Genomic DNA, 27,640 nt, shown 5'->3' on the forward strand with positions numbered 1-27,640 from the left:
AGGCGAGGTCAGTTTTGGCAAGGTTTTTACTGCTGGATGCCCTTCTGAACACCAACCACTTTACAGTGTGGATTGGATGCTTTGTATATGTATGTGTGTGTGTGCGTGCGTGTGTCTTTGTGTCTGTGTTTATCCCCCACCACTACAAGACAACAAGCGTTGCTATGTTTGCATCCCCTTGACAAAAGTGAGCAGTAGAATAAGTACCAGGCTTAAAAAAAAATAGTACTGGGGTTGATTCCTTCAACAAAAAACTCTTCAAGGTGGTGCTCCAGCATGGCCCCAGTCTAATGACTGAAACAAGTAAAGAATAAAAGATGAAAGAATGGTGATGTGAACGATTTATTGACTTCTTTGAAAAGAATTATTATGAGATAAAAATAACAATATTATATTTACCAATTATAGATAAAACAGCAGCAGAAAGGGGTCAAACATTGATTTTTAATTTTATTTCTTGTGTTGGTAATAAGTGACCAGTTCTTGCAGATCAACTGGCATACAGTGTAGGACTTTAATTCTATGGGGTTGGCGATTAGATTCTTGTTGTCTCTGGATCTGAAGAAGGCAGAATCAAACTAAATTTAAGATGGGAGGAAATATGAATTCTCTTGAAGATATATCATTTTCATTTTTTTTTATTTGAAAGTTGAGCATTTAGCTTAGTGGATTAGAGCATTGCGCTAATAGGAATGTCGATTATATGGCAAGCCCCATACTTGCCATATAATCTAATTTTGCTCCCTTTGCAGCCATGTCGTTTTGGGGTTCAGTCCCACAACATGGCACCTTGGGCCAACCAGTGCCTTATGAATGAATTTGGTAAATGAAAACTTTGGAAGAATGTTGTGTGTGTATATCTTTTTTCTTTTCTTTTATCTTTTACTTCTTTCAGCTATTAGACTGCAGCCATGCGGGAGCGTCACCTTGAAGAATTTTTAGTCAAACAAATTGACTTATTTTTTTAAAAGCCTTGTACTTGTTCTATGGGGGACGTAAACATACCAGCATTAGTTATCAAGCAGCGGTAGGGGGCAAACATGGACACACACACACACATTGTTTGTAGAAAACATAAATCCGAAAGAAGAAGCACACTCTAAGATGCAGAGCAGTATATATTAAAAATGGGGAAGGCTTGTTTATGGGATTACCTTAGGTTTCCTGTCCATAAAGGGTTTAGATTTATGGCGTATCATTAGATCCCAAAAACCTGTTGGCCCAACAGGTTTTTGAGATCTAATGATACTCCATAAATCTAAACCCTTTATGGACGGTAAACTTAAGGTAATCCCATAAACCGGCCTTCCCCATTTTTAATATATATACATATATATATATATATTAAATATATATATATATATATATATATATATATATATATATATGTGTGTGTGTCACATAGCTAGCTAGAGGCGATGGCTTCTTGGAGCTAATTCACGGCAGCTTTCGTCCTAATTTTGGGACTGCCATGTTGGCTTGGCGATAACTATTAATTTCCAGTACCGCTGCCGTAGTCTCCTTTAGAGAGACTTAGAAATATTAATAACTCTATATATATATATATATATATATACAACAAACTTCTTTCAGTTTCTGTCTACCAAATCTACTGACAAGGTTTTGGTTGGCCTGAGGCTATAGTAGAAGACACTTGCCCAAAGTGCTACACAGTGAGACAAGGAAAGAAATTCGTAAATAGTAAGGTTAGGAAATTGATATTCTAATTTGAACATCTGATTAAATTTCAGTTTCAGTTTTAACCAAATATATCAGGTGCAACAGAAAAATGACCCATGTTTTACATGACTATTGGTGTGGCCCTTGTCAACTTAAGTGGGGGATAACAATGTCTTCATCTAATTAATGTTTTACTGTGCTTCTTAAGTTAACATCAGGGTACACTGAAATTTTGCTATTGAAGCTTTTATCAAGGATGATGAATCTAGGACGGTTTCTTTTTTTTGGCACATCTTGTATAACTTGTTAAAATAACCCTTTCCTTGCTGAAGCCCAGTATTTTTACAAAAGATTCTAGGATTCCCTAGAAGCCATTTTAGGAGAAACTGCTCCAAAACTTTAACCTCTCACCCATTGTACTTCATAATGTATTGATGATAACTAAATTGGTAAAATATTCCATGAATTTAATTTGATTTTTAAAACTTCCCACTTTAGTAGTTGTAAAAACATAAGATATATCTACCTTGAAATATATTTTGAATCGTTCAAACAAGACTTTCCACTTCAGTTCTGTCTTTCTATTTTCACTCAGCTGAATGAATTGAGCAGCCTACAAAGGAAGAGAAAATATACAAGAAATTAGGAATCAAACCTATTTTGGTGTGTACAGTAGTAGTAGTAGTAGTAGTAGTAGCAGCAGCAGCAGCAGCAGCAGTAGTAGTCGTAGTAGTAGCAACCCTTTCTACTAATGGCACAAGGCCTGAAATTTTGGAGGAGGGGACTAGTTGATTATATGGACCCCGGTGTTTCACTGGTACTTAATTTATTGACCCCAGAAAGGACGATAGGCAAAATTGACCTCAGTGGAACTTGAACTCTGAACGCAAAGACAGATGAAATGTTGCTAATCATTATGCCTGGCATGCTAACAACTCTGCCAGCTCACCAACTTAATAATAATAATTTAGGCATAAGGCCAGTACTTTTGGGAGAGGGGTAAGTTGATTAAAACGACCCAATGTTCAATCTTGAAGGATGAAAAGTAATGTTGACCCCAGTGGAATTTGAAGTCAGAATGTAAAAGTAGACCAAATGCTGCCAAGCATTCTATTTTATGTGCTAACAATTCTGTGAGTTTGTTGCCTTAACCATGGGGAAATATTACCTTTCTTGGAAACAGATGAGGGCTGGTGAGAGGAGGGGCATCTGGCCACAGAAACTTTGCCTCAACAAACTTTGTCCAACCTTTGCAAGCATGGAAAAGTGAATGTTTAAAATGGTGATGATGATTACTGTAAAATAATTATGGAGTCAAAGTTTTCAGCAGAGGAAAAAAAAAGTTTTCCAAAATCAATCTGGGTTCTAATGAAGCTCAAAATAGCGAAGCTCTTGTATTCAGTAATCAATGTTTCAATAAACAATTATTCAATGATCATCAATCAATGATTGTCAATATTGATTTCTAATTTTGGCAAAAGGTCACGCACTTGTAGGGAAAAGTTTTCACCCCAATAAAATTTCGTTTTAAAGCACCCACTATACTCTCGGAGTGGTTGGCGTTAGGAAGGGCACCCAACAGTAGAAAATTTGCCAGATCAGATTGGAGCCTGGTGCAGCCTTCTGGCTCGCCAGTCCTCAGTCAAACCATCCAACCTATGCCAGCATGGAAAGCAGATGTTCAACGATGACGACGACGACGACGATGATGATATATATATATATATACAATGATAGAATAATATCTTCATATTTATAAATGGTTGAATATAATTTTATTCACTTTCTTTTTCTACCTTCTTCTCCCTCCCTCTTTCCCTCCCGTTCTACAGCTACACCTGTCAAAGCAGTGCCCCAGCATGGTCACAATCCAATGACTGAAACAAGTAAAAGATGAAAGCTAAAGGACATGGAAATTTAATAAAGAGAGAAAGTTGTTAAGGTAAAACAATAATTGTATACTGACTGAAATGTTGAGAAGGTTTTCAACAAGGTCATTGTTTATGAAGCATTTCCTTATTGTGTCTGTACAGTCTGAGAAAGAGATTGTCAGATAGAACTTTATAATGGGAGACTTCATATTATCATAAGTAGATTCACAGTTGCTGTTTAAACAGATTGGAGACTCCGCACTCATTAGAAACATGCAATCAGGGCTGAAATAATTGAAGAAAACAAAAATAAATAACATGTTGTTTACATCATAAGAATTTAGAGAATATGAGAGAACATGAAATAATTCATGTTTAATGGATGAACTTGAAGGAGATAAAGCTATAAATAACAGCATTTAAATATTGGGTTAAAAATCCTTTTGGATGGTAAAAGTCGAAGGTTGCCAGCCTTTGATTTTATGTACTTTGAATTCAATCACAGACCCTGCACAGCCAATTTCCTCCACAAAATCAGAATAACTGTGGCCTGTTTGAGAGATGAATCTCATGAGGCAGTGAGTGTCACTGGCCATTCTCTGTAGCAATGCCTTTGCAATCATGTCTGTGAAGCATGGCAAAACATGCCATTTGTTCTGGGATGTACAACCTATTATTTCCTCTACCCCAACTACCTTCTGCTGCCCCCCCCCCTTTTTTTCTTTTGGGTTCCATGGTGAGGTAGTTATGGTTTTTTACCTCCATAATTCGATACTTTTAACGTTTTTCCTTTCTTTTCTTCCTGTAAAGATATGTTGTTAATGAAACTGAAGATGCAAAAATTAAAAAAAACAAATTATTTCACATTTTAAAGTATTTTATAAAATTTCATGCTAACTTTTGTTAATAAACAGAAGTGTTTAACTTATAAACCTAAAAGGTTGTTTTTTAGGTAAATGTAAATATATCAAACATTGTGAAAACATAAATGTCATTTCAAATTTTGTAGTAACCTCGTTAAGCAATGTTTAATAAAACTAACTCTGTGAGGTGTCAGCTTGTTGATCAAAGATGTCAGCTTGTTGATCAAAGATGTCAGCTGGCTGATTGATGGGTTGTATTAACATCCCTGACGTGAAGCTTCTATTTCTGAAGAGTGTTGATGATGATGCTGATTGTTAAGCCAACCTAACTATACCGAGGTACTGTAGACTTCTACAAACCAGAAGAGTGCACAGTATAATTCTTTCTGCTATAAGCAAAAGATGTGAAGTTTGGGGAGAAGGGGCTGGTTCGTTACATTGACTCCAGTGCATGACTGATACTTATTTTATCGGCCCCAAAATGGTGAAAGGCAAAGCTGACCTCAACAGCATTTGAACTCAGAATGTAAAAAGTCTAAAGAAGTGCCTCTCAGCGTTTTATTTGATGTGCAAATGATTCTGGGCACTTGTTACCTTAGTTCACTCTATACCTAACAGCTGTTTCAGTGTCTGGCAGAAAGTTGTTTAAATCCTCCTTTGCACCATGTGTCTAGAACAGGAATGAACTCCCTTAGGTTGAAGTGTGTTTTTTGAATATGTTAAATCAATGGTTCCTAAAGTGGGTGGTATTGCTCCCCTTGGGAGTGGTGGAAAGTTCCAAGGGGATGTTGAAGAAAAGTGGGGCAATAATGGGGTGGCAATTCATGTAAAAACAACAAAATAATGGGTTCATTAGGTTAAGTTTTATTTGTGAAATACGGTTGTTTTAAATTTTTTTGAGAAAGAGGTCTATACTTGTGATGGTTAGTTGGGGTGAGGGCGCTAGGAATGTGGCCCAGGTGTCAAGGAGACAGCAGCCCAAAAAAGTTTGGGAACCACTGAGTTAAACGAAGAGGAAGTTTTTAAGCAGTAAACTTAAAACCCTATAAGCTGAAAGGTTTTTTTCTTTTTTTTTTTAAGCTACATCTAAGTTTAATTAGTGAAAGTGCATGGCTCAGTGGTTAAGATGTCAGGCTCACAATCATGAGGTAGTGAGTTCAATTCCTTGACCTGGCTGTGTGTTGTATTCTTGAACAAGACACTTTATTTCACGTTGCTCCAGTTCACTCAGCTGTAGAAATGAGTTGCAGCATCACTGGTGTCAAATTGTATTGGCCCCTTTGCCTTTCCCTTGGATAACATTGGTGGCATGGAGAAGGGAGGCTGGTATGGATGGGTGACTGCTGGTTGTCCATAAACAACCTAGTCCAGACTTGTGCTTTGGAGGGCAACTTTCTAGGTGCAATCCCATGGTCATTTATGACTGAGGGAGTCTTTGCTGTTTGTTTAAAGTTTTATTATTAATTTATGTGAGAAGTTCAATGAGGAGCTAGTAAAAGCATAAACATGCAAATTAGGCTATCCTCAATAGTACTGACCTAATTCCTGACTGCTTTATACAGCAGTTTGTCTATACTATTGGTTGGGAAAAGATGCTGGACAGGCCTTCTCTGAAGAGTGGTTAACAAACCATAAAACAGTTTGTCAGGAGACTACCTCCCTCTTTTTCTTTTTCCTGCACATTAATAACATAGAAAGAATGTGTTTGCATTCTTTATTTAAACTATAGTATGATACATTATATAATATATTAAAATCAGTCATTTGAAAATAATAATAGTAACAACATCAAATATAAAATTAAACATTGAAAGTAAAATCAATAATTTTAATTTATGATAATTAATTCGATAAATTATAAAACAAACTGAATGTAAAAAGCCATTCTACCAGTAAAACTGTATGTAATTCTTATTTGTTGCATCCACATTAAACCAACTAATAAAACTGTAAGAGTAACCAAATATATCTTGGCCAGAAGGAACTTTCAATAGATCATTGATTTCTTTAACTGTGTACACATCAGTAATAGAAGAGGCTGAAATGGGAGAGACAGTTCAAATTAATTAGAGGTAATCAAAATGTTAGAAAATAATTTAAATAAATAACAGTTGTATATCGATTTTATCACATTCCGTGAAACAAAAGCTCTATTCTGAGTTTCATGTTTCTGTTACTCACATGCAGAGAGTATTTTTTTATTGATTTTATTTTTTATATATCATCATCATCATCATCATCGTTTAACGTCCGCTTTCCATGCTAGCATGGGTTGGACGATTTGACTGAGGACTGGTGAAACTGGATGGCAACACCAGGCTCCAGTCTGATTTGGCAGAGTTTCTACAGCTGGATGCCCTTCCTAACGCCAACCACTCAGAGAGTGTAGTGGGTGCTTTTACGTGTCACCCGCATGAAAACGGCCACGCTCGAAATGGTGTCTTTTATGTGCCACCCGCACAAGCCAGTCCAGGGGCACTGGCAACGAAGAGTAAATGCAAGGACAAACAAGTTAGGTAAGTTAATACACAAAAAATATTGAATACTTTTCAGATGAAAAATGTACATATGTTTACATATAAAAAAAGAGTTTGACTTATGCAGAATAGCAATGATATCAGGAATTAAAGGGGTTGAATTAGAGTTTTACGAGTCCAACAGCTGTTTCTGGTGGTGATGATGGTGGGGTCTTGGTGGTCCAAAATAATGATAATTGTAACTTGATACCATCATCGGATAACACCAGCCTCTGTCCTCAGGGAAGAGTTTTACATTTGAGCTGTTGACAGAACGGAGTTTAAAGATGAAATCCAATGATGGAATCAAGTTACAATCATCATTATTTTGGACCACCAAGTTCCCAGAAACAGTTGTTGGACTCATAGAACTCTTACTCAATCCCTTTAATTCCAGATATCATTTCTATTCTGTCTAAGTCAGACTTGTGTATACATATGTACATTTTTCGTATGAAATGTATTTAATATTTTTTTGTATATCAAGGCGGTGAGCTGGCAGAAATGTTAGCCCACCAGGCGAAATGCTTAGCAGTATTTCGTCTGTCTTTATGTTCTGAGTTCAAATTCCACCGAGGTCGACTCTGCCTTTCAGGGATGATAAATTAAGCACCAGTTGAATACCGGGGTTGATCTAATCAACTGCCCCCCCCCCCCCCCGCCCCAAAATTTTCGGGCCTTGTGCCTAGAGTAGAAAAGAATATTTTTTTGTATATTGATTTGCCTAACTTGCTCGTCCTTACATTTTACTCTTCTCCCTGCTCAAGTTCAAATCTCTTGAGCACCATGAAGTGTATTCTACACAGAGAATACTGGTCTCTAACTATATATACATACATGTGTATGTGTATGTGTGTGTGTGTGTATACGTGTTATTTCTTTACTACCCACAAGGGGCTACACACAGAGGTACAAACAAAGACAGACAAACGGATTAAGTCGATTATATCGACCCCAGTGCGTAACTGGTACTTATTTAATCGACCCTGAAAGGACGAAAGGCAAAGTCGACCTCGGCGGAATTTGAACTCAGAACGTAGCGGCAGACGAAATACAGCTAAGCATTTTGCCCGGAGTGCTAACGTTTCTACCAGCTCGCAGTGTGTGTATACGTGTGTGTGTATGTATATGTCTCCTTGCCTTGACATTGTGTAATAGTTGTAAATGAATGTTACTGTCATACAAGCGGTGTTGTTCATTTCCAGTCTTTCATGTAAAACATGTCTGCTCATGGAGAAATATTGCTGTCCTTGGGAACAGGTGAAGGTTGGCCACAGGAAAAACATCCAGCCATAGAAAATCCACCACAACAAATTCTGTCTGACTCACGCGAGCATGAGAAAGTGTACATTAAGATAATAAAAACAATGCAAACCACCATAATAAGGTAAGTAGTGAGAAAAGAGATTTGGGATGTTGAACTGATTGTTCCCTGTCGAAGAGTCTGATGGGATAATTCAGTGTAATTAGTGAAGTGAACATTACCGAAATGAAGAGAGCAGTGAGAGTGTTTTCATTTAAGATGATGTGAGTAATTATTTGAATAAAGATGAAGAGGAATCTTACGATCAGGAATATTATTTACATCGTCCTCTATTTCTTCAAAGTCTTGGTGGTTTTCTGCATATACGTACAAATGCTGAGCTTCTTCAATCTCTGGGGGAGTAAATGGTAATTGCAACAGTTTGAGAATAAGGTATTTATACACACACAAAGACAAAGGAAAAAAAACACATGCACATACATACATACATACACTCATGCACAGACACATGCATGTACACATACACGTGCATACACATGCATACACATACACACACACATGCATGCGCATACATATGCAGCCACACACATGCATGCACACACACATGCACACACACATTCAAACACATGCAAACACACATTCACACACACATTCACACACACATTCATATATATATATATCATATATATATATATATATATATATATATATATATATATATATGTGTGTATACATACATATTTATGTATTTGCTATTGATGGATGGACAAATAAAACATCATTTTTGCCTTTTTACATAAAGTTTGGAATGGACTCCCTCTGCTTAAATTCTCTTCAGTTGCTCATTCTTTTACTCTTTTACGTGTTTCAGTCAATTCACTGTTGCCATGCTGGAGCACCGCCTTTTAGCCAAAGAAATCAACCCCTGGACTTATTCTTTGTTGGCCTGGTGCTTATTCTATTGGTCACTTCTGCCGAACTGCTAAGTTATGGGGATATAAACACACCAGCATCGGTTGTCAAGTGATGGTGGTGGGGACAAACACAGACACAAACACACACACATAAATACACACACACACACACACACACACATACACACACACACACACACACACACACACAAATATATATATATAAATATATATATATATATATATATATATATATATCGTCTCCTTCATTGGACACGAAACTCAGCTTGCGAAGACTTATTGGGGCAAGCGGAAGTGAAATTGGGATGGCACCTGTGCCCAGCGTCGCCTTTCTGGCGCTTGTGCCCGTGCCATGTGTAAGGATTTTCGAGCAAGATTGTTGCCAGTGCCCCTGGACTGGGTCTTGTACGGGTGGCACATAAGATACACTATTTTGAGCATGGCCGTTGCCAGTACCGCCTGACTGGCCTTCGTGCAGGTGACACGTAAAAGCACCCACTACACTCTCTGAGTGGTTGGCATTAAGAAGGGCATCCAGCTGTAGAAACTCTGCCAAATCAGATTGGAGCCTGGTGTAGCCATCTGGTTTCACCAGTCCTCAGTCAAATCGTCCAACCCATGCTAGCATGGAAAGCGGACATTAAACGATGATGATGATGATGATGATGATGATGATGATATATATATATATATATATATATATATATATATATATATACGATGGGCTTCTTTCAATTTCTGTCTGCCAAATCCACTCACAAAGCTTTGGTCGGCCCGAGGCCATAGTAGAAGACACTTGCCCAATATGCTATGTAGCAGGACTGAACTTGGAACCATGTAGGTGGTAAGCAAGCTTCTTACCACACAACCACACCTGCCCCTGTTAATGTGATGAAAAATTTGATTAATGAACGTGGCTCTGGAATAGACTTTGTTCATAGATAGAGACCCTACTATATATACATACATATATACATAGAGACATCCATCCATCTATACACACATACGTACATACATCTATATGGTTTGTGTGCATGTATGCAAAATATATAAATGAAGAACACACCTGGATTGACTGTAATAATAGTCTTGGAAGTTGCTGTAGATGCCATATAGTTTTTATATTCATCAAATACAACTTTGACATCATTGATGAAGAGAACTACAACAGAATAAAAGATCACTTGATGATAGATTCCTGATCAGTCCAAGTGTAGCTTTGGTTATAATATTCTACAATGGTTTCAATGCTAAAGGGTTAAATATTAAAAATCTTATGCTTACCAGTTTGGTTTGAAACCCAAGACAATGCATTGTTGATGAGTTGATCATCCCATCTATAAAACAACAGAAACATCTCATAATATTCAAATACAATACAATATATAGGCACAGACAAGGCTATATCGGTGCATGTGTGGCTGTATGGTAAGAAGTTTGATTCCCAACCACATGCTTTCAAAAAAAAAAATAAAATAAAAGTATTGGTGGTGCCGATGGTGGTGGTGGTGGTGGTGGTGGTGGTGGTGGTGGTGGTAGTAACTTGTAGTCTGAGAAGAACTTGTAGTTGCCTGAACAGGTTGCACGGCATACCATGCGTCAGGTGTTTAAGTGATCACAGAACCACATGAGATGAAGTGTTTTGCTCAAGAACACTTCACATTGCCCGGTTCAGGAATTGAAACCATGTGCTCATGAGTGCAACACCCAAACCACAAGGCCATGTACCCTCACATGGCTTCTATACAAACAATGTAAAATACTTCCTCCATATAAACATTGACTGTATGCACAAGGAAGAAAAAAAATCCTTATTTTTGGGAGTCAAGAAAAATAAGGAAAGAGAAATATGTAGAGTAATATAAAATCATCATCATCATCATTGTCATCATCATTTAAGGTCCGCTTTCCATGTTGGCATGGGTTGGACTGTTTGACTGGAAACTGGTAAGCTGGGGATGGGAGGGGGGGGGGGGCTGCACCAGGTTCTGATCTGATTTGGCAACGTTTCTACAGCTGAATGCCCTTCCTAATGCCAACCACTCTGAGAGAGTAAGGGGTGTTTCTTACATTCCACCAGCATAGGTGCCATTGATCTGACACTGGCCACAGTTACAGTCTCGCTTGACTTGACATGTCTACACAAGCACGATATATCGCCAAAGGTCTTGGTCACCTGTCACTTTCTCCATGAGGCCCAAAGCTCCACTGGTGCTTTTTATGTGCCATCGGCACAGGTGCCAGTCAGATGGCACAGGTGCCAGTCAGACAGCACTGGCATCAGCCATGACTATTGCTCTACACCAGTGCAATGAAAATATACAAAAATAACTTACAGCATTAATGTAAATGTGGAACAAGTTTCATCAAACAGTTTCACTTCACATTGTTTCATTTGTTTCCCTGTTTTGGTTTTAATATTTCTTACTTCATTTACCTGGCAATGCAAAAACAATCAATTAAACTAAGAAAAACTGAAACAAAACCTCTCTCACACACGCACACACAGACTCATTCATTAAGGGACTTCTATTTATTATCCTTTACCTATCTCAGTCATTATCAAGATGCCAGAAAGCCATAAACCCAAGATTGTGCTTTTTGGGGAGTTAGCAGTGGGTAACCGATTGCACGGAGGTCCAAAGAAATGATATTAAGTTCATCTCAAGAAATCCCTGAAGCTTTGCAACATCTCCCCTGGTGAACTAAAAACACTGGCCACAGACCGTACTACTTGGAGGAGGAGTATGGTCAAAACTGGTTTGCAGCATTTTGAGGATAAACAGACTAGACTTCGCAAAGGAAAGTGGTGACAGCTCAAGGAACGTTAGCAAAATCCTAGAGGAGCTCATCTTCATCGGAGCCCTCTTCACTGCTCTTGGTGTAATTGGACATGTGCCTCCAGAATTGGTTTTTTCAATGACATCAAGACAGCCGCTAAGGATCAACGACATCAAGACAGCCCCTAAGGATCAATGACGACATCGTCATCTGTCAAGACGGACTACCTTAAGCAAAGCAAGCATTTCAGTCATTTTGGGGGTGGGGGGGCAGTTGATTAGATTGACTCCAGTATGCAACTGGTACTTAACTTATCAACCCTGAAAGGATAAAAGGCAAAGTCAACCTTGGCAGAATTTGAACTCAGAACATAAAGACAGGCGAAATACCACTAAACATTTCGCCTAGTGTGCTAACATTTCTGCCAGCTTGCTGCCTTTTTGGGAATCCAGTCCTGTTCCGATGAATTCCATCTCTGACCCATGCAGGCCTGGAAAAGTGGACATTAAAACAATGACAACAATGAAATAAATCACGATAAGATATTCTTACCTTCTTCACTGCTACCAATAAATTAACATGTTCGCCATGTAGGGATTGTCCATTGATGTTGATGTCTTCTAAGGTGTAATGGTCTCGGTAAATTTTAGTCGGTAAGTGACTGTAACAAAGGTATTGCTCTCTGTCAAGCCCTGTGTATATGATTATGTTACCTGCATCACTGATGTTCAAACTCAGAGGGCTGTTGAAATATAGAAAACATTTCTGCTGTAACCACCACCACCATCACCATCATCATCATCATCATCATTGTCATTTAACATCTGCTTTCCATACTGGCTAGAAGCTCATTCATTCAGATGAAATATATTTTGATATAGAGATAAAGAACTGATTAAACAAAGCTACAATGTAAGAGCTTCTTTCATGGATCAGGAAAATAAGATGAGTTAATCCTAATACAGTAAAATATCTTTGCCAACTAAATGTGGCAGTCCTATAGAGGATGGTGTTACTGTTGGTTTTTAATCCGAGAAAGATATCTCCTCCAGCTGGCCAACAACACAGTCTGTGTCCGATTAGTATTTGCGAGGGAGGTCATTGCTCCTATCTCTAGCCTTACGTGATACACACAGACCCGGGTTTCTGGGTGGTTACCTGTCTTCAGTGTGTGCTAATCACTGGCTAGTGATGAAGAACTTATTCCATTCGCAAAATATTATATCCATTTTCTAGCGCCACACTGTCGCTGATCTCATAAAGAGAGAGATAAGTTATATTAAATGACCTCCCTCGCAATTACTAATCGGACATAGACTGTGTGTTGTTGGCCAGCTGGAGGAGATGTCTTCCTGGGGCTAAAAACAACAGTAACATCGACCCCAGTGTGTAACTGGTACTTATTTAATCAACCCTGAAAGGATGAAAGGCAAAATCAACCTTGGCAAAATTTGAACTCAAAATGTAATGGCAGATGAAATACCGCTAAGCATTTTGCCCGGCATGCTAACGATTCTGCCAGCTCGCTGCCCTATTATCTACACACATATTTTGTAGATCAGTTGTTCTCAACCAGAGCCCATATGGCCCCTGCGGGTCCATACAAGATTTTGTTTTTAAAATCTATCTGCAATAATTTGGTTCTGCTTGCGAAGACCTGTTGGGGCAAGTGAAATCGAAATCGTAATTGAACCAAATTCAATGACTGACACCTGTACCAGAGGAGCAATAACAGCACCGTCCGAGCATGATCATTGCCAGAGCAGCTGTCTGGCTTCCGTGCCGGTGGCATGCAAACAGCACCATTTGAGCGTAATCGTTACCATCGTCACCTTACTGGCACTTGTGCTGGTGGCACATGAAAAAAAACATTCAAGCGAGGTCATTGCCAGTGCCACTGGACTGGCTCCTGTGTCACTGGACTGGCTCCTGTGCAGGTGGCATGTAAAAAGCACCATTTTGAGCATGGTCATTGCCAGTACCGCCTAACTGGCCCTTGTGCCGGTGGCACGTAAAAGCACCCACTACACTCTCAGAGTGGTTGACGTTAGGAAGGGCATCCAGGTGTAGAAACTCTGCTAGATTAGATTGGAGCCTGGTGCAGCCATCTGGTTCGCCAGTCCTCAGTCAAATCGTCCAACCCATGCTAGCATAGAAAGCAGACGCTAATCAATGATGATGATGATGAAGATGAATACACAAAATGTTAAAATTTTTTTTTATACAATTCCAAATAATGTTTAATGCTATAAATGTAGTAGGGTATTTTTAAATATTGAATGACTACAAGGGTCCACCTGAATAAAACAGAAATCAAAGGGTCCATAGGCAAAAAATGGTTAGGAACTGCTGCTGTTGAGGATCAGTAACTGGTACTGAAGAGAAGGCATTGAGCTGTTGTTTTTGCTGTGTTAAAGGTGACTGCATGTGTGTGTGTGTGTGTGTCATAGTAAATTTTATGAACTGAGGGAGAAATTAAAGAGAGAGATGGAAGCCATTTTTATACCTTGAGGTCCATGGTCTAAACTTTTCATCAAATGATGTGGCTGCCATAACCATTGCATTTTTTATTTGAACTAGAAACAAAAATTTAAATCAAAAGGAATAGGTTAAATACAGTTAAAACATAACATATGTCAAGTATATATATATATATATATATATATATATATTCTTTTATTCTTTTAATTGTTTCAGTTATTTCACTGTGGCCATGCTGGAGCACCGCTTTTAGTCGAGCAAATCGACCCCAGGACTTATTCTTTGTAAGCCTAGTACTTATTCTATCGGCCTCTTTTGCCGAACCGTTAAGTTACAGGGACGTAAACACACCAGCATCAGTAGTCAAGCAATGGTGGGGGGACAAACACAGACCAACAAACTTACACACACATACATATATATATATATATATACATATATACGATGGGTTTCTTTCAGTTTCCATCTACCAAATCCACTCACAAGGCTTTGGTCGGCCCAAGGCTATAGTAAAAGACACTTGGCCAAGGTGCCACGCAGTGGGACTGAACCTGGAACCATGTGGTTGGTAAGCAAGCTACTTACCACACATCCACTCCTGCGCTTATATATATCATGATCATGATCATGATCATCATCGTATAATGTCTGCTTTCCATGCTGGCACTGCTTGGACAGTTTGACTGAGGACTGGCAAGCCAGAAGGCTGCACCAGGCTCCAATCTGATCTGGCAAGGTTTCTACAGTTGTTGTCTTAAATTCATGCTTATTCATTTTCTAAGCTTCCTAAATTCATGCTACGTTATATTCTAATCACCCAGAATTCATTGCTCTTTTAAAAAATTACGATTTATGCATTGTTGTCTCTCAAATATTTAAAATCTACAATTAAGAGCCCTCTCTACTCGCTGGCGGTACCTACCCACCACCACTACCCATTTTCCTTTATTCAAAAATTCTTATCGCTCCTTAAAATTATGGCTTTTAAGTGTTGATTTCTCAGCCCAAGAATTACAGCGTGATGTGCTGCTTGACTGGTCCCCCCTCTCCCTCTCTCTCTCTCTCTCTCTCTTTATATATATATATGATGATGATGATGATGATCTTTTCTCCCGCCATGCCTCTGTCTACCCCTCCATCCTCTCTCTCCCCCTTCGTAGTTTTTCCTTTAAGGTCTTCAGGTTCTGGCTATATATAAATGAGAAACCCATTCTAAATTATCTCGCTGACGTACTACGACGAAATACCCAAGATGCAGATAAGATAGAGATTTTTATTTATTTACGGCCTCAAACATCTCAATACCTTGCGCTTTCTTGTTTCTCTCCATGAAATTCAATTGAATTCAGTTGTTGTCTTAAATTCATGCTTATTCATTTTCTAAGCTTCCTAAATTCATGCTACGTTATATTCTAATCACCCAGAATTCATTGCTCTTTTAAAAAATTACGATTTATGCATTGTTGTCTCTCAAATATTTAAAATCTACAATTAAGAGCCCTCTCTACTCGTTGGCGGTAACCCGCCCTCCCACCCCCTCCACCGGAAGTTCATTCGTCTGTCATCCCTCTGTCATCCCACCCCCTCCACCGGAAGTTTCATTCCTCTGTCATCCCACCCCCTCCACCGGAAGTTCATTCCTCTGCCCTCCCACCCCCTCCACCGGAAGTTCATTCGTCTGTCATCCCTCTGTCATCCCACCCCCTCCACCGGAAGTTTCATTCCTCTGTCCTCCCACCCCCTCCACCGGAAGTTCATTCCTCTGCCATCCCACCCCCTCCACCGGAAGTTCATTCCTCTGTCATCCCACCCCCTCCACCGGAAGTTCATTCCTCTGCCATCCCACCCCCTCCACCGGAAGTTCATTCCTCTGTCATCCCACCCCCTCCACCGGAAGTTCATTCCTCTGTCATCCCACCCCCTCCACCGGAAGTTCATTCCTCTGTCATCCCACCCCCTCCACCGGAAGTTCATTCCTCTGCCATCCCACCCCCTCCACCGGAAGTTCATTTCTCTGTCATCCCGCCCCCTCCACCGGAAGTTCATTCCTCTGTCATCCCACCCCCTCCACCGGAAGTTCATTCCTCTGTCATCCCACCCCTCCACCGGAAGTTCATTCCTCTGTCATCCCACCCCCTCCACCGGAAGTTCATTCCTCTGTCATCCCACCCCTCCACCGGAAGTTCATTCCTCTGTCATCCCACCCCCTCCACCGGAAGTTCATTCCTCTGTCATCCCACCCCCTCCACCGGAAGTTCATTCCTCTGTCATCCCGCCCCCTCCACCGGAAGTTCATCCCTTTGTCATCCTGTCAACCTCGGCTGTCTCCCGGAACCCATCTAGTGGCCTTGGCCATCCTCTCCCCTACCTTTGGGTAGCGCATTAAGTTTGAGAAATGTTTGCAGGTTGTAGGTACTGTTTTGCTTATGAATTCTTCCAATTGCAAGTTTTCTTTTCAGGTACACGACACTGCTTTTCCTCTTCCCAGGCTACAGGCCCACACCCCCAACACCCATACTGTTAGGATTGGCACTCTCAACGTCGGCACGCTGAAAGGTAGATCTGGTGAAATTGTTGAGATGCTTGAACGGAGATGCGTAGATATGTGCTGCATCCAGGAAGTAAGATGGAGAGGAGGTTCTGCAAGGTTCCTCACAGGCAAAGAACACAGGTACAAGATTTTCTGGGCAGGGAACACTGACGGGGTCGGGGGCGTAGGAATACTTCTAGCGGAGAAATGGGTGGATAAGGTAATCGAGGTCGTTAGAGTAAGTGACAGAGTACTTAAGATCAGACTAGTGCTTCATCATAGATTAGCTACTGTCATCTCAGCCTATGCACCTCAACCTGGGCTACCAGATGGTCTGAAAGACCAATTCTATGACACCCTCTTGCAAACTACCTCGTCGACGAGTGACAGGGACCTTCTCTTTGTGGCTGGAGACTTCAACGGTCATGTCGGACGTCGTGCTGGGGGCTTCCATGGCATACATGGAGGCTATGGCTTCGGTTCCCGCAACGAGGAGGGAACCAGACTGCTGGAGTTCTGTGATGCAACCAATCTTATGGTCTGCAATACCAACTTCAGGAAACCTGCCAGTCACCTAGTCACCTACCGCTCCGGCAGACACTCTAGCCAAATCGACTACATCCTCACCAGAAATAGGGAAAGAGGGCGGCTTATAAATGCCAAAACCTACCCTGGCGAAGAATGTACCCCACAACATAGATTAGTAGTTAGCGACTTTGGGATCAAGGCAAAATGGGTGCCCAGAATTAGACAGGCTTGGAGAAGAAGGGTGTGGAAGCTTAAAGACCCTGCAAACGGACAGAGACTTAGAGACAAGTTACTTGAAGCATTTAACGAAATAGAAGGGGATATAGCATCATACAACGTGGAAGACAATTGGAGATTTCTGCGGGACAACCTGTTGAAAGCCACCGACCAGATTTGTGGGTGGTGTAAGGTCCCCTCCCAACCCAGAGTAACGTGGTGGTGGAACAAGGAGGTAGACAGGGCTATTAGACAAAAGAAACAAGCTTGGAAGGACTGGAAGAACGGTGGTAGCAGGGAATTGTACCAATGTGCCAGAAGGGAGGCTAGGCGACAGGTTTATTTAGCCAGAGGGGAAGCAGATAAGGAAAGATTTGCCAATGTTCTGCGCCGTGAGGACCAAAGACTCGAGGTATTTCGGGTTGCAAGACGGTGTAGGAGAGAGAATAGTGATGTTGTAGGAGAGAAATGTGTTCGCATGGATGATGGTACGCTTGCATTAAATGAGGATGCAAAGAAAGAGGTCTGGAGATGCCACTACGATAGATTGCTTAATAAAGAGAATGAATGGGAGAAAGAGAGCCTGCCTTATGTCGACCCAATAGAGGGACCAGCTATCCGAGTTGATAGTACCAGGGTAGATAAAGCAATTAAGAGTATGAAGACCGGGAAAGCCCCCGGCCCATCAGGAATCACTGCAGAGATGCTCAAAATATCTGGCAGTGTTGGCTATAGCCTAGTCACCCGTATTACGAACCAGGTGATACACGAAGGAGTCATACCCTATGACTGGTGTAGCAGCATCATAGTCAACTGCTACAAAGGTAAAGGGGACGCTTTAGATACAAATAATTACAGAGGCATCAAGCTGTTAGATCAGGTTATGAAAGTTACAGAGAGGGTCATAGCCCAACTAATTAGGGAGCGAATCAATTTAGATGAGATGCAGTTTGGGTTCGTGCCAGGTAAAAGCACTACTGATGCCTTATTTCTAGTGAGACAGTTGCAGGAGAAATACCTAGCTAAGGATAAACCTCTGTACCTGGCTTTCGTTGACATGGAGAAAGCCTTTGACAGGGTCCCCCGATCCCTTATCTGGTGGTCAATGAGGAAACTTGGGATAGAAGAATGGTTAGTGAGAGCTGTGCGAGCCATGTACAGAGATGCTGCCAGTAAGGTGAGGGTTGGAAATGAGTACAGCAATGAATTCCGGGTAGAGGTAGGGGTCCACCAAGGTTCCGTCCTCAGCCCCCTATTATTTACCATAGTCCTCCAGGCAATCACAGAGGAGTTCAAGACAGGTTGCCCCTGGGAGCTCCTCTATGCTGATGACCTTGCCCTAATTGCGGAGTCACTATCAGAACTAGAGGAGAAGTTTCAGGTGTGGAAGCAAGGTCTAGAATTGAAGGGCCTTAGAGTCAACCTAGCTAAAACCAAAATCCTAATAAGTAGGAAGGTAGATAAAACACAAACCCCTTCAGGTAGATGGCCCTGCTCAGTATGTAGAAAAGGAGTAGGTAGTAACTCTATAAGATGTACCCGGTGCAAGCTATGGACACATAAGAGGTGCAGCAACATCAAAGGCAGGTTAACTAGCAAGTTAGTTTTTGTTTGTGGCAGATGTTCAGGTGCAATAAAGACTGCAAACAAACAGGAAACAACTTCTATCTCATTCCAGGGTGAAAAACTAGAGGTAGTCGATAGCTTCCGCTATCTGGGCGACCAAGTTAGTAGTGGGGGTGGGTGCGCTGAAAGTGTAGCTGCTAGAATAAGAATAGCCTGGGCAAAGTTTAGAGAGCTCTTACCCCTGCTGGCGACAAAGGGACTCTCACTCAGAGTAAAAGGCAGACTGTATGACGCATGCGTACGAACAACCATGCTACATGGCAGTGAAACATGGGCTGTAACTGCTGAGGACATACGTAAGCTCGCAAGGAATGAAGCCAGTATGCTCCGTTGGATGTGTAATGTCAATGTGAATACCCGTCAGAGTGTAAGTATCTTGAGAGAAAAGCTGAACATTAGAAGCATCAGTTGTGGCGTGCAAGAGAGACGATTGCGCTGGTATGGACATGTGGTGAGAATGGAGGAGGATAGCTGCGTGAAAAAGTGCCACACCCTAACAGTTGAGGGAACCCGTGGAAGAGGTAGGCCCAGGAAGACCTGGGCTGAGGTGGTGAGGCAAGACCTTCGTACATTGGGCCTCACCGAGGCGATGACTACGGACCGAGACCTTTGGAAATGGGCTGTGCGTGAGAAGACCCGGCAAGCCAAGTAAGATCGTTGCCAGTGCCCCTGGACTGGTTCTTGTGCGGGTGGCACATGAGATGCACCATTTTGAGCGTGGCCGTTGCCAGTACCGCCTGACTGGCTCCTGTAGGATTTTCGAGCGAGATCGTTGCCAGTGCCCCTGGACTGGCTTGTGCGGGTGGCACATAAAAGACACCATTTCGAGCGTGGCCGTTTTCGTGCGGGTGACACGTAAAAGCACCCACTACACTCTCTGAGTGGTTGGCGTTAGGAAGGGCATCCAGCTGTAGAAACTCTGCCAAATCAGACTGGAGCCTGGTGTTGCCATCCGGTTTCACCAGTCCTCAGTCAAATCGTCCAACCCATGCTAGCATGGAAAGCGGACGTTAAACGATGATGATGATGATGATGCCCTTCCTGATGTCAACCACTTTGAGACTGTAGTAGGTGCTTTTTACATGCCATCGGCATGGGTGCTAGTCAGGTGGTACTGGTATCAGCCATAACAATGATTTCACTTGACTCAACAGGTCTTCTCAAGCACAGTATATTGCCCAATGATTTAAGGCTATTCTTAAATGGGCCGGTTATGCTACACTGGCATAAGCCACAGTTACAATCTCACCTGGCTTACTGGGTCTTTTCAAGCACAGCATGTCCCCAAAGGTCTTGGTCACTCATCATCTCTTATGCGAGGCCATACTTATATGCGTGTATGTGTGTGTGTGTATGTGTGGTGGCTGTGTGGTAAGATGTTTGGTTCCCAACCACATGAGTCCAGGTGCAGTCTCACTTTGTGGTACTTTAGGCAAGTGTCACCTACTAAAACCTTGAGTCAACAAAAGCCTTGTGAGTGGATTTGGTAGATGGAAATTGAAGGAAGCCCATTATATAAATACACACACACATATATATATATATGGGAGCACTCCATCGGTTATGACAATAAGGGTCCCAGCTGATACGATCAACGGAACAGCCTGCTTGTGAAATTAACGTGCAAGTGGCTGAGCACTCCACAGACACGTGTACCCTTATTGTAGTTCTCAGGGAGATTCAGCATGACACAGAGTGTGACAAGGCTGGCCCCTTTGAAAAACAGGTATAACTCATTTTTGCCAGCCGAGTGGACTGGAGCAATGTGAAATAAAGTGTCTTGCTCAAGGACACACTACGTCACTGGGAATTTAAGTCATGACCTTACAATCATGAGTCAAATACCCTAACCACTAAGCCATGCACCTTCACACACACACACACACACACACTTGTATATGTGTGTGTGTGTGTGTGTCTTTGTGTCTGTGTTTGTCCTCCACCACTGCTTGACAAATGGTGTCAGTGTGTTTATGTCCCTTTAACTTAGTGTTTTGGCAAAAGAGGCTGATAGAACAAGCGCCAGGATTTTTAAAAAAATGAATATTGGGGACAATTTGTTTGATTAAAATTCTTTAAGATGCTGCCCCAGCATTGCCACAGTCTGATGACTGAAACAAGTAAAAGAATAAAAGAATATGTATGTGTGTATGTGTGAAAGACTATAAAGACCTGTATACTTACTGACTTCTCCAATTCTAAAACACTCAGCTAGATAAAAGACTGTAGGTTTTTCCCCCCAACATGTAGCATTCATAAACCAGTCAAGAGAGTCTCTTATAGTGAAGCCCAAACAATATCTTTCCTTATGAGGGCCTATAGAGAAAGGAAACAAAATGATGGCAATAAGAAAAAAAAGAAAAAAAGAAAAATGGAATGGAAATAATATTACTATAAAACAACACATTGAGGTCAGCATATTTGGTAAGAAATACATTCCAGCCATTATGTCATTGGAGACAATTTCTTGTGATTCACTGAACGAAGCATCTACAGAGTTTTATAGTGAATGCCTGCCTGTGGAGAACTCAGCCATTTGCATGTTAATTTCAGGAGCAGGTTGTTCCATTGGTCCTATCAACTGGAACACTCATCATTATAACTGATGGAGGGCCAGACCATGGACTGCTCACCTCTTCATGGGTTGCTTAGTAATTTAATGACTCAAGAATCCATATAGTTCTATATTTAAGAGATGAGGAATTATGTACACTATTTACATTATTTACATTTGACAGATATTTGTCCTCATCTTGTTTGTTGTTAATGATAATAACATTGAAAAATACCTTAGGAATGAGAACCCAGGTTCGAAATTTCCCCAAGACACCTGATGAAGGCTGGAAGGTATATCAGCTGAAACGTGTTAACAACAAACAAAATGAGGTCAAACATCTGTCAAATGTAAATAATATAAATAATGTAAATATGTTCAGGAATCCATGTTCTAATCAGAAATATGGCAACAGTTAAATCAGTATCTTAATTTATATTCATAATATTTAGTTGAATGAAGCAAATATTTTAAAGTCCTTTGGTTACAGAATGATGTAAAGGTAAAGTCTTAATTTGAATCAAGTTTGATTCCCTGTTAAAATAAGTTCCCTTATTGTGTTAATGCATTTAGAAAAGACAGTGTATATTACTGGTATTCAGTAAGTCATTCATATAAAAATTTATTAAACTCGACCACATCTGGAATTTGGCATTCTAATTGAAGTAACACTTATATTCAGCTGAATGTGCTACCCTGGGTTACCTTAGAATATGAACAATGACATTTCCCCATTTTGTGTGAATGGCAAAGATATATTTCCCCCATCACTGGAAAACATTTTTGTGTGCTAAAACAAATAAGAACAGACATTTTCCTGAGATATTTCTGAAGTAATGTTTCTCAAATGTTCATAGTTTGGGATTATTGGTCAGAGCCAGCTTTAACATTGCTGGCGCTCCTGGTAAGCTGAATTTTGATGATCCTATGAGTAAAATCTCTAAAAAAAATTTTACTTGACTAAAAACTGTAAATGTGGATATAAAATGTTTACTGTAATCAATTAAATCTGGGCATAAAGTGTTATTTTATCTACTATTTTCACATTTTTCCTCTTGGTAATTTTTGAAAGGGAAGGTGTGTGGCCTAAAGTTTAAGGGGTTGGCTACATGATCATAAGGTCACAAGATTTACTCCTGAACTGGGCAGTTTATTGTGTTCTTGAGCAGGGCATTTAATTTCATGCTGCTTCATTCTATGTGGTTAAAAATCAGTACTGGCAGTCTAATGGAGGTAAGCCTTTCTCCTGCTGACATATCCTACATGTTCCTGTAGATTAAGGATGGGAAGGCTGAGAGTGAGGGGGAGAGAGAGTGTGTGTGTGTATGTCTATTGTCTATTGTCTATGCCTGCTCATGGCTATATAACCACTTGAAACAAATAATGAGTGTGGCATTATCTGCCAGCTCATACTCACTCATAAGTGATTGCTAAGCACACATATCTCTTAGCAGATCTCAAACACATGATGTGGTATTTCCCAGTGAGTGGTGCAAAGGCTCAAGTTACTGGCATTGTCTACTGCTCATTTATATACTTAAATGCTTAATATATTGATAAATATTAACAGACTTGATTTCATTTTTTTACAATCTAAATGCTTGTTAGATCTAAAAATAACTATACTCACTCTTTTTGCTTATAACACACCTTGGTGATTCCTTTTTCAGGACAACTCCAATAAGCTGTTCAAGAAATACATTTACATGTATATATATATATATATATAATAATAATAATAATAATAATAATAGGTGTACGGAAAACACTCGGCAAGAAATGGAAGAAAATTTGAAGAAAGAAGAAAAAAAAAACAATAACAACAACAACATAATAATAATAATAATAGTAATAATAATAATAATAATAATTAGTATTATTATTATTGTTATTATTATTATTATTATTGTTATCATCATTATTATTATTATAATAATAACTATAATAATAATAATAATAATAATAATAATAGTTGTTGTTGTTGTTATTATTATTATTATTATTATCATTATTTTTATTATACATACATATGCATGCACACGCACAAACAAGTCTCTCTCTCTCTTTCTGTTTCTCTTGCACGCTCTCTATGTATATATATATGTGTGTGTGTGATGGATTCTCTTGTGACAAATAACAAATGAGGGTTCAGTAAATGAAAGCCGTAATTATGTTCTATGGACATGCACGTGTCTCTTGAGGCCTGCTGGTGCCTTGCAAGCCTTTTGGCAAATGGAACAAGTTGTGGACAGAACTTGCTTGAGTGCTTGTGGATCATTTACTATGTGTTTTCTTGAGTGGACAGCAGGGCCTGCTTTGCCCTGTGCCACAAAAACACAACAACAGGCAAGGTTTCCATTTTGAGGACTGATGTTTTGCCAGCATGCCTTCATGCTTCCACTGAGTTGGTCCTAATGCTGGACTCAACTTTGCTCAAATGTTTGAAGTGAAGAGAAGCAGGACTGGTGCTAGGTCTTGCATTCTGCTGCTTTCCTTTCCCAGGAAGCAAAGGGAATATTGCATCACTTCAGATTATCTTTTAGTTTGTCTTTGAAGCACAAGAGTGGCCTTCCAACTGATCTTTCAATTAGGAATTGGCCAAAGAGGAGTTGCTTCTGTTAGATTTGGCAGTGAAGTTTCTGATTCATCCATGGTCTCAGATAGGACAAAACAAGGCTGTGTTCTTGCACTGCTCTTATTAGCTTTGTATTTCTCTGTCATGTAGGAAACAGCATTTGAAAGTGTTAAAGAAGGAGTGAAGATTGAATATATGCATAGAAATATATATATATATGGATATATATATATATATATATATATATATATATATATATATATATATATATATATATATATATCATAATTTAACGTCCACTTTCCATGCTGGTATGGGTTGGACGGTTTGACTGAGGTCTGGAGAGCCAATGGCTGCACCAGACTCCAATCTGATCTGGCAATGTTTCTACAGCTGGATGCCCTTCCTAATGCCAACCACTCCGAGAGCGTAAAATATATAAAGATATTATTATTAATAATAAATAATAAGATTAGTGGCAATCCACAGCATGGACTGTACAGGCAAGTTTAAAAACATTGTGGTACTAAAAAGTACCAGCTTTGCAAGAAATAGAAGTCAGATGAACTCTGAAGCCACAGAAAGCTCACTGAAAACAAGCAAGGTGAAAGTGGGCGGTGAATAAAAATTATAGCTCCTACCTTTGTGAAGGCTGCAAAAGAATTTACACGTACATACACATATATAGATAAATAGTCAGATAGATTTTATATATACATACACTTTTACTATAGGATAAAATTTTTTTCAAACTTGAGAAGTTTACAATGAATATTAGAAACATTTTTAAAGAGCTACCTGATTTTTAAACTTCCTTCCCACATTTCTAAATTTCCTTTTACTGTGCCCAACTAGGGTCAACTGGGGTCCATATAAAATTTTGTTGTTAAAATTTATCGGCAATAAATTGCTTATGTTTCTAAAATACACAAAATATTAAAATTTTCTTATGCAATGAGGTAAGAAGCTTGCTTTCCAACCACATGGTTCTGGGTTCAGTCCCACTGCATGGCACCTTGGGCAAGTGTCTTCTTCTATAGCCTTAGGCTAACCAAAGCCTTGTGTGTGGAATTGGTAGACAGAAACTGAAAGAAGCCCATCATATATGTGTGTGTGTATGTGTGTGTGTGTGTGTGTGTGTGTGTGTGTGTGTGTGTGTGTGTGTGTGTGTGTGTTTGTGTTTGTCCTCCCACCATCGCTTGATAACCAATGTTGGTGTGTTCACATCCCCGTAACTTAGCAGTTTGGCAATAGAGACTGATAGAATAAGTACAAAGAATAAGTCCTGGGGTTGATTTGTTCGACTAAAGGTGGTGCTCCAGCACGGCTGCAGTCAAATGACTGAAACAAGTAAAAGAGTAAAAGAATAGTTCTTAATAACATTTAATCATAAAAACAGAGTGGGATTTTTTTAATATCCATCGAATGGCTATGGGGGACCCAGTAGAGTAAAATAGGAATGAAAGGGGTTCATAGGCAAAAAAGGGTAAAAAAACCACTGCTGTTAATGCTGATAAACCTATGTTTACATTTGTAGTAAAACCTGGCTGTAAACTCTGGATCACTGATAAGGGTTGTTTCATTTCCTTCACAGCCAAGTCATTTTGGTGATAATTCCTATTTTTTTGTTGAAAACTTGTATTTTTCATATTGTTTTGTGGAATCATATCATTAAATCGTCCTGCCCACATTTTTACTTCACTTGTCTCCTGAAAATAAATGGAATATAGAATATAAAACAATTGATACAAAAAAACAAATTAATATTCTTGTAAAAGAAAAATGCAGTGAGCTGGCAGAATCGTTAGCATGCCAGACAAAATGCATATAGTCATTTTGTCTGTCCTCATGTCCTGAGTTCAAATTCTGCCGGGGTCAACATTGCCTTTCATCCTTTGGGGTCGATAAAATAAGTACCAGTTGAATGCTGGGGTTGATGTAATTGATATGTCTCCCCTCTCGAAATTGTTGGCATTGTGCTAAAACTTGAAATCCATATTTTTTATAAAAGAATAATTAGGAAATAATGATATTTTTAATTGGTTCAAAGGCAGCAATTTGTAAAAATGTGGGTATTGTCACGTGGTTAAGAAAGTTGTCTTGCAGCCATATGGTTCTAGGGTTGATCTCACTGCATGGAACCTTGAGCAAGGCTCTCTTTTTATAACATCACATTGGTCAATATCTTGGGAGAAAAACTTAGGAAACAAAAGCTGTGCAGAAGGTCTCTCCCTCTCTCTGTATTGTGTGTGTGTGTGGTGTATGTGTGTGTGTGTGTGTGGTGTATGTGTGTGTGTGTGTGTGTGTGTGTGTGGCAGTGTGGTAAGAAGTTTGCTTCTCAGCCACTTGGTTCCGGGCTCAGTGTCGGACCAAAGCTGTTTGAGTGTTTTGAGTGGATTTGGTAGATGGAAAATAAAAGAAGCCCATCGTACACCCACATCGATATATATATATATATATATATATATATATATATATATATATATATATATGTAGGTATATATATATATATATATATATATATATATATATAAATTTGGTACAAGAGAGCGTTAAAAATATGTACTGGGGTCGATGGGCATAGTTAAATGACCAAAAACAAGTAAAAGATATAGATATAAATATATACACATACATACATATACAAATACAAACGCACGCACACACACATACACACACACACAACTGCACTGTGACTTTTTGAACACCTTTTACATATTCACATATATACACATATACTCTAAACTCGTTGTAGATTTATACAAATATATGTAGTCAGAGAAAAACTATTATATGAAGAAAATTAAACTAACAAAAAATTTTCCTACCATTCGTTTTCTTAAAAAGCAAAAAATGTTTTGTTTTTAAGCTTCTTTAATTATTTTGTAAAAGATATCATCGGCTTAATTATGCCTTTTATCTTTCTTAAGTTTGATGAAGCTTTTAAAATAACTGAGAAAATCGTGTGTATCGATTATGAACAAAAACATCATCGCCGCAACGAAATAATGTTTTAAAACATAAAATATAATGTTTTATATCATCTCGGTTTCTTCAATTGTATGAAATTTAAAGAAATCTTTCTGAAATTAATAAATAACCTTAGTTATTTGTGCAAAAAGACGAGAGAAAAATGTTTGTGTCCATCTTACCTTTTTTATGTCTGAATGGAGGTTTCAGTGAAGAGCAGACGACACATATGTCGTCTGCTCCTTAGAAC

At 39.6% G+C, this 27,640-nt stretch overlaps 1 protein-coding gene across 1 annotated transcript; it reads right to left on the reverse strand.

Moving 5' to 3' along the window:
* Positions 1–324: 324 nt before the first annotated feature.
* On the reverse strand, positions 325–27,640 carry LOC106870441 (meiosis-specific with OB domain-containing protein). The gene is made up of 14 exons (XM_014916523.3): positions 27,573–27,640; positions 25,950–26,129; positions 23,476–23,530; positions 21,476–21,607; positions 14,417–14,486; positions 12,463–12,652; positions 11,466–11,566; positions 10,414–10,466; positions 10,196–10,291; positions 8,497–8,586; positions 6,305–6,452; positions 3,647–3,836; positions 2,207–2,293; positions 325–558 (listed from the first exon to the last, which is right to left on the reverse strand). The coding sequence occupies exons 2-14, from the start codon at positions 26,109–26,111 to the stop codon at positions 451–453; spliced, it is 1,482 nt and encodes a 493-aa protein (XP_014772009.2). The 5' UTR covers positions 26,112–26,129; positions 27,573–27,640; the 3' UTR covers positions 325–450.

Source organism: Octopus bimaculoides, chromosome 6 (genome assembly GCF_046866305.1).
Source record: "Octopus bimaculoides isolate indiv1 chromosome 6, ASM4686630v1, whole genome shotgun sequence".
Taxonomy (NCBI): Eukaryota; Metazoa; Mollusca; class Cephalopoda; order Octopoda; family Octopodidae; genus Octopus; species Octopus bimaculoides.